General features: G+C 27.0%; 1 protein-coding gene across 1 annotated transcript; it reads left to right on the top strand.

The window, feature by feature from the left end:
- The first annotated feature begins 4,417 nt into the window (after nt 1-4,417).
- On the top strand, nt 4,418-6,805 carry LOC145632187 (protein FAR1-RELATED SEQUENCE 5-like). The gene is made up of 4 exons (XM_081684500.1): nt 4,418-5,077; nt 5,418-5,757; nt 5,836-6,018; nt 6,444-6,805. The coding sequence occupies exons 1-4, from the start codon at nt 4,418-4,420 to the stop codon at nt 6,803-6,805; spliced, it is 1,545 nt and encodes a 514-aa protein (XP_081540626.1).
- Nucleotides 6,806-9,547: the final 2,742 nt, after the last annotated feature.

The following is a 9,547-nucleotide window of genomic DNA, read 5'->3' as shown; positions in this document are numbered from 1 at the left end:
TAGATGATAACCTTCAAAAACTTAATAATTTCTTCAAAAAATTAGAACATATTGTCAAATATTAAATGATATCCTCGATGAAATTGACGATAACCTAGTGAAACTCAATAAAATCCTTAATATATGTCACGATATATACCTAAAAAAAGTAACTATTGGACGATATCCTTTAAATATTGAATGATAACCTATTAAGATTGTATGATGTCCTTGACAGATTAGATGGTATCCTTTAATATATAGATATCTTTTAACAATTGTAAGAAGATATCTGTATAGTCTAAGGATGATATAGTTTTATTTCCTGTAAGAAGTAGTTGATAACCTAGTGAAACTCAATGATATCCTCAAAACAGTGGATGATATATTCAAATATTATTAAATATTGGATGATATCCTCTAAATATTAAAAGATAACCTATTAAGATTGCATGATATAATTATTATGTCCTTAAAGTTTATAGACATTTTCTAACAACTAGGTATAACATTCAAAAACTTGATCATTTCCTCCAAAATTAAAAAGATATCCTTGTAAAACTAAGGCTTTGTTTGGATAACTAAGTGGGAGGGAAAAGAAGGGGAGGGTGATGAACGGGAGGGAAGAGAAAGGAAGGGGAGGGGAAAAGGATGAATTTTCCTTCCAAATCTCTCCATTGTTGGAGTGATTAATTTCTCACAAATTAATCCCTCCATTTCTCTCCCCTTCAATTCCCTATGTTCCTCATTTGTTATCCAAATAAAGGATACTCCATCCCTCCATTTCTCTTCCCTCCCTTTCCCTTCATTTCCTTTAATCCAAACATAGGGTAAATGATATCATGTGAAGTTTAAATGATATTTTCTAAAGATTAGATGGTATCTTCTAAAACTCTCTTAAGATTTAAAGGATTTAGATAAATCCTCTGTAGTATGTGCATTATACTGGACAGGTTGTAGTATTTAAAGATAACATTCAAAAAATTGACAGTTAAAAATTCAAAGCACTTACCTGATACAAAATATCACCAATTTAGGAGAACACTTTTCCAAAAATATTGCACCATTTGTTACCTCTTCAATTATATTGTATATATTATTTATAAAAGGATAATATTAGTATAAGAGTATAATTTATACATTACAGAATACAAATTATACATACAAGGATAGGTTGCCAATCAATAAGAAGGATACATATTTCATTTTATAACAATAAAGAATAAAATATATTATTATATCCTATTATTAAAAGGATATATTTTATAACAATTAAGAATATAATAAATTCATGAGAGGATATAAATTATTAATCACAGGATATGTTTTCTGTAATAGAGCATTGATGTAATTTTGTATAAATAATTATAAAGGACGTTTTTTTATACATTTAACAGCATAAGTTTTATTAAAAAAACAAATATATGAACTCAGGATATTGCTATGTAAACAAAGGATATGATTTTCATCTTTTATTCAAAAGTACAGAAAATTAGAAATATCTAAATAAAATATAATTATTTTAAAAATATCTTCAACAAAATATTAATATTATTCAAAGATTTTTATCCTAAACTAAGCGACACGTGGTTTCACCAAAAAAAAAACTGACACATTGTTTAATAAAAAAAATAATAATAAAAAAAAAACCTTAAACCTAAACCTTGACGCCACCCTATATATAGTACACTTTCCTCTCATCTATCCAAATCTATGCTTTCTTCAATTTTCTTTCATTTTTCTTCTATTCCAAAAACCCTAATAAAAAAAAAGAAGAAACATGGAAAACAAAAAATCATCTCAAAATAAAAAGAAACATGATTCAATAGATGATGAAAAAATCGATATAAAATCGATGGAAATTCGATTAAGTTTTCTCAAGGGTAAATTACAGGGAGCAATTGATCGATGCAATGCTAAGGAAAACCTTTGTATTGAATTAATAAAAGAAGTGATGTTAAAGAGAAAAAGAAGAAAACATGGAAAGATGATCTTGAAGCTGTTGGAGAGGCTTCTGAAGAAATTTCAAAGGACATGCAGAAAAATAAGAGGGTAATTGGTCAATCATCAAAGTAGATCTATAATTGTATGTCTTCTTTTTATCTGGTTTTGAGAGTACACTAGGAAATAGTGACTGCATTTCTTTAATTTTTCTTACCTAAAACACAACATCTTTTATTTTTGACCCTTCGGGACAAACCCTACAAAAATCACCCTCTCATTTCCCAAAGTCTCTAACACATCCTATCTTTAAAAGTAGGAATGTGTTAGAGAGCTTAGGAAATGAGAGAGTGGTTTTTGTAGGGTTTGTCATTCAGGCTCAAACACAAAAAATGTGTAGTTTTGGGTAGAAAAAGTATGGAAAATGCAGTAACAATGTCATAGTGTGCTCTTGAAACCTAGTAAGAATAAGAATATGATTAAATCTTTAAATATTTTATGTTCGAAATATGTATGATTAATGTTATTTTAGATGTATTAAAATTGATGTTTTTTTTATTATTTTGTATTCTATTTAATGGATATTAAGAAAAGATTAGAGGATATAATCTAATGTTTGTAGTATAGTTTAATATATAGTGTTTTAAGCATGTACTCAATTAACAAAAATTCAACCTCACACATACAAATCATTTCCTATTATTTATAAAATATATCCTCAATAGAGAAAAACATATCCTCAAATTTAGTTAAACAATAATATACCATATCCTCAATTCAGTTAACAAATTCAAATATTAATAAATTACATCCTCTATAAAGTTAGACAAATAATAAAAAAAAATGTATACCATATCCTCAAATAATATGTTGAATATCCTAAAACTAATATGTTATTCCTTAATAATATGTTGAATATCCTAAAACAAATTATTACACTAAAATATTATATCCTAAATTTATATATTGTATATTTTTAAACTAATATGTTTTTCCTTAATATGGTTAATATAATCGTTAGATAAATTAAATAAATAAGACTATAAAAATGTATATATAACAAAAGTTGAAGCAGATATTATATTTCCAAAATTAAAAACAGTAATTTCTTAAATATTTTATAAAAAAAAAAACCATATATCATTTTTAACAAATAGTTAACATATATAACAAAAAAAATCGTGTGTTTTAAGCCCAAACCAAAACAAGTTCATGGACTTATATATAGAAACTGAGTCAAAACAATAATCTAGGTTTTTACGCTATTACTCATTTTTGATAAAAAAAAAAATAAACAAATCGATGGAGGAAAACTCAGCAAATGATGAACGAAATGCAAAAACATATCAACATAATCAATCAATTTCACCGAATTTTACTGCATCAACATCAAAAAAATTGTACAAACTCGATCGAAGAAAATGTAACAAATGATCCAGAATTTCAGTCAAAATGTTCAACAAGCACTGAATGATCATTGAAAAACATCAACAAATTCTTCAAATGAATCTACTGTAACATCTGGAAAAACAGGTGTTCTAATCTAAATTTTTTGCTTATAATTCTATTAATGAATTTATTGTAATATTCATATATAAATGCTCCAGAAATTCAATCAAATGTTCAACAAGCACATAATGATCTCGGAAAAGCATCAACAAGTTCTCCTAATGAATCTAATGTAACATCTGAAAAAATAGGTATTCTAATCTAAATTGATTGCTTATAATTCTGTAATGAATTTATTGTACTAAATAGAACCTTAGAGATTATATAATTTGATAAAAAATCTCAGTAAAAAATAGATTATTATAGATAATTTTATTTTATTTTATATAACAAATAATACATGTGACCTAAGTTAAAATAATGATATCATAAATGCTAATGAATATGGGAGAAAATAAAATAAAGGACGTCAACACTAGAAAATATATTGTATTCAATAGATGATATAATATATAGAATAGAGGATATCATATATTGAAAAGAAGATATTGTTCACATTAAAAGAGGATATGCTGTGTTAAATAGAGGATATGATTCACATACAATAAAGATATGCTGTGTAAAATAGAGGATATCATTAATAGAATAGAAGATATGATTAATACCATAGAGTATGTATTTGTTTAAATGTTTTCCAATTGCAAATTTGGAATATCATAAATATGATAATGATGAAAATATCAAGTTATCTTTGATGGGAAGACGTGTTGATAATCGTGAAGATGCATTCCGAATGTATAAAGCTCATTCAAGAGCTATTGGATTCAGTGTAAGAAAAAATATTGTTAGGCAAAATAAAACAGATGGAATAGTATCTGATTTTTATTTTTGCTGCTCATAAGAGGGTTATATAAGATAAAGAAAGAAAAAAGAAAAGGAGATAGCAAATTCAGAATTCATAGCTGAGGAAAAACAGTCATCAAAGAAAAGAAAAGAAAGGAGTGTTAATGAAACTAGAACTAGTTGTAGTGCTAATATTAGATTCAAGATGATAAAATCTGGAGAATATTGTGTTATTCAACACAATATAAAACACAATCATGAATTGGTTAATCCTTCGGAAAGACATCACTTGAAGTCTGAAAGAAGTGTTAAAGAAGAGATTGGAATGGTGATTGAAAAGATGATAGAAAGTGGAATTAAACCAATGGATTGCTATGAATATCTTAAAAGAGAAATAGGATCAGAAGAAGCTTTAGGACACACAAAGAGAGATCTATTAAACTATGTGACTAGGTACACTTCTAGCACAATAAAAGGAGGAGATATGCAAAGTGTCCTGGACACACTACAACAGAGAGCAGAATCAGATCCTTCTTTTTTTTACAGATTGAAGTTTGGTGAAAAAGATTATATAGTGAGCTATTTTTGGCGTGATTCAATGATGTTGGAAGATTTTAAAGCATTTGGAGATGTATTAATATTTGATACAACATATAGAACAAACAAATATGGTTTAATATGTGCACCATTTGTTAGAGTAAACAACCATTGGAGAACAACAATGTTTGGTTGTGCTTTTACAACTAAAAAAACTACAAACACTTTTGAATGGGTACTAGAAACATTCCAAAAGTCAATGTCTGGAGCACAACCAAAGACCATTTTTACTGATCAAGATCAAGCAATGAGCAATGCAATTGAAAAGGTAAGATATTCTTCAAAGATGATATATATAATTCTTTTGCAGAATGAAGTTTATCAATTTCTGTTGAATGAAGTATATCATTAAAAACTATATGATAATCTATAGGAAATGAATGAAAATTTAGACATTAGATGATATACTCTAAAAAGTGTGTGATATCATCCATAATGTTAATGGTATCCTCTTAAGGCTTTATAGTATCCTATAAAATAAAGATTATATCCTCAAATTATATAATTTATTATTTTAATTATATAAATATTTTAGGTTCTTCCAAACACAAAGACATAGGTTGTGTTTGTGGCATCTGCAAAAGAACTTTATATCAAGATTTGGCCAGCTGAAAAGCATTGAAGATTTAAAGAACATGTTTGACAAATGCTTATTTGGATGTGATGATGAGAAAGAATTTGATGAATGTTGGAAATATATGGTTCAAAAGTATGGATTAGAAGAAAAGGAGTGGTTTGATAAACTGTATAACGTAAAACAGAAATGGTGTCCTGTGTTTAGCAAAGACATTTTTTCAGCTGGAATTTTGTCCTCCCAAAGATTTGAAGTTACAAATAGAGCAATATCATTCAAGGCCAACAAAACAACTTCATTATATGAATTATTTCATATATTTGAAGCTACAGTTGAAAGATGGAGAAGCAATGAAAAGGCAGACAACTTTAGATGTAGAACAAAAAAACCAAAGACCAAATGCAAACTCTTAAAATAGGTTGCTGATATTTACACTCTCAACATTTTTAAAGACTTTGAAGAGGAATATGAGACAAGCATGAGATCCTATATTAAAGATGTGTCAAATGAAATGACAGCAGGTCTAAAGATGTTTGAAGTGTCTTTGAATGAGGATTTCAAATACAATAGTAGTGTGTTTTACAATGCAGATCTGAAGGAATTTGCATGTTCCTGCTTATATTTTAATGAAACAGGTATATTCTTGGTTCCTGAATTATGTTAATTATGAACCTTATTTTTAATTTACCTTATATTGTATTCAGTTTATCATTACTTATATAATGTAAATTATAATCATCATGACGATGTGTTCTATCCTATTTGATAATGTAGTCTATGTAATATTTGATATCTTATATTCTGATGATGATATAATATGTTACTTATGTTTAAATGAACATGTATTATTTGTTTTCATATACTTAGGGTAATGCATATGCATAATGTATTCACCATTCATCCACAATACATTATGAAAAGATAGACAAAAAATGTAAAAGCAGGTATTTGGGAAGACAAACAAGGTATGTTATTTAAAATAATGTAATTAATATAATATTATGTATTAGAAAAATAATATTTCATATGATTACTGAATTATTATTTAAAAAAATTTCAGGAAATGTTGAAGAAGTTGCTACCATGATAGATACTCCATGGAGACACAATATTGCAAGAAATTTCTATAATTTAGTATGCATTTGTCAAACAAATGATGATGCTAAAAAAGTGTGTGATGAATCTCTTGACAAAATGTATAAGGCAGTCAAGAAAGTATTTCGGACTGATGAAGAAAAGATCAAGGAAATCAATGAAGAAGAGGAAAGAAGAAAAACAGTACATGATCCTTTACCTCCAAAAACAAAAGGAAGGCCACCTGGAAGAAACAAGAGAATCAAAGGTCACTTTGAGAAGCGAAAGACAGCTACAAGACATGCTAATGAATTTGGAACAAAAACTCCAAATCCACAACTAGTTTAGATATGTTTTGAGCAATATTTCTATAATATTATAATACATTTAACTATGTCCCTTTTGTCCAATATAGTATTATTTATATTATTTATACTACAATATATGTAAAAAAATAATTAATTACATATTATTTATAATATAATTGACAATATATATATTCTGTATCATATTTATCATATAACAAACCCAGATTATTATAATTGACACATAATTTAACGTAAAATGTATATCATTTATAAAATAGAGGATACATAAGGCATAATATAGGACAACATAAAAATAATAGAGGACATCATCAAAGTAAAATATGAAATCATAAGGAGAATAGAAGAAATCATTGATGCAATAAAGGACATCAAAAAAACGATTCAAGACATCAATATCCAACATTATCAATATAATAAAAGACATCATCAGAAAAAATAAGACATCATAAAAAAACACAGCACCTCGTCAACAAAATAAAAGACATCATCAATAAAAAAGAGACATCATCAATAGAATAAAGGACATCATATTTACTATAACACATAACAGTAAGACGAAACAAGATATTCTGTATATATCATCAAAGAAATGATACCCTCAAACTATTAAAATAAATCCTCATCTGTAACATAATTACAATTAAAATCTATTACAAAATTATAATAAAAAAACATATATATATATATATATATATATATATATATGTACCTAAAATTACAAATTTTAATGCTTGTCTGATTCAAGTTTATGATGTTTTCTAAGTTTTGTAACTAAAGCTTTGGCTTCTCTTTCAATTCTTGCTTGCTCGGCATAAAACAAATCTTCTTTTTTCTTTCGAATTTTCTGCTTCGCAAGAATGTCTTTTTTCTTTAGACAAAAATTTCTACAATCCGCTCGAATAGCATTAGCATAGATGTTTAAAGGGATAAGTACCAACTCCAAAGCTTGTATACATCTAAAAATCTTCCTATTGACTTTGTGCAAAAAAGAAAAATGAAAAAAAATAAAAAAAGATAAAAATAAAATTAAGTTAAACTATAACATATCATATCATCAATTTAGATAAAAAAAAACGCACACATAGTGTAAGTTAATATGATATCATCTATATCAATACAGGATATAATATGAAGGAATAAAGTTAATAATGGTAGATAAAACATATAACCTACATATCATATGAAAAATACTTACCAACAGATCATCTCTACCCTTATATTTTATAATATTATCCCTTCGGTTGTCAATTATCTCCACTGCAGGTCTTCTTTTTTCATTTCCAATAGTATTAACAATAATATTTGCAAAATGATTGTGCTTATGAACAGGGAAAAATATCTGAAAAAAAAAAAAACATTACACGATATTATTAAACAATAAAAAAATTTAATTAGTGTAAAACGAAATCATCAATGACATGGAACATATCAAAAGAGTAAATAGAGGACATTACAAATGACAACAAAGGATATCAAAAAACAAATAGAGTAAATCATGAATCATAATTTATGATATCATAAATCAATACATGTTATCAACTATGCATATTAAAAAATTAATCTATCCATGAAGTATATCAAGACAACAATGAAGGAAATAATTTAACAAATACAGGATATCAAAAAGCACTAATATATTTTTAAATCAAAAGTAGAAATAATAAAAGAAATTGAGGAAGTAATGAATAACAAAAATGATATCATATAACAAATAGAGGAAATCGTATATCATATGCACGATATCATGAAAGACACAAAAAAAAATCATCTATCAGATGCAAAATATCATTGAATAAGTTTACTTATAAAAAATTCAGTAAACGGTATAATTGAAACAATGTAGGAAATAAATAAATAAAAGAATAGAAAAATAACAAATCCAATTTCTTAAACTTAATTCCTGAAAATTTATCACACCACCTCTGTATCTCTAACACAACTTCATGATCAGAAATGTCTGTTGGTTCAAATGAATTTTCTAAATTCTCCGAACCCTCTTTTGCATCCAAATAAGCAGCATGATCATCACCATTACACAAAGCCTCAATTACATCCTCTGCTTCTTTTACCTTCTGATGTCTCTTATTATACTTCTTTATTCTTTTATGTTGCTTATCAACTTCTTGCTGTTAAAACAAAAACACCAAAAATAAGAATATATAAAAGGAATTAAACAACATTTATTTAAAAACAAAATAGCAAATGTACTTACAAAAACACTGAGTGTAAACCAGAATTTACGGATACGCTTTTGCCCAACTGGATAGTTTCTACCATACTGACTCTCAAGTTCCATTTCTTTCATGTTAAACAAAAAGGCAAAACAGTTGACTATATTTCCAGCCACCCAAGTGTTAGGAGCTAAAGCTAATATATCATACTTGGTGATGTAAATATCAATGTCTAAGCAAGAAAATTCTGCAAAGGTATCTCCCTCAAGTTCTAAGTCAATATCTGGCTTTTTTTTGTCTCCCTTGTGTAGTTTCAACAATCTCCAATGGTTCTTCTTCTTTTCTAGGATCAAAAAACATAGAATCAAATAGCTGCTTCTCTTCTGCAGTAAATGATTTATAATCATGCTTTCTTTCCTGCAATGTCCTAGCCACAAAGAAATCATTGTATACTTCAGGTATTTCAATTGGTAAAGAAGGTACTTTAGCATTCTTCTTTTCAATCCTTTTTTGTTTCAATTCCTTTGACCTTCTCTTTCTCTTTTCAGAATCAGCAGCAATTTTCTTTGATATTTCCTCACGTTCTGCTT

Source organism: Chenopodium album, chromosome 1 (assembly GCF_948465745.1).
Source record: "Chenopodium album chromosome 1, dcCheAlbu1.1, whole genome shotgun sequence".
Lineage (NCBI taxonomy): Eukaryota > Viridiplantae > Streptophyta > Magnoliopsida > Caryophyllales > Amaranthaceae > Chenopodium > Chenopodium album.
The sequence above is the reverse complement of the archived record's forward strand: the minus strand, read 5'-3'. Positions and strand labels throughout refer to the sequence as shown.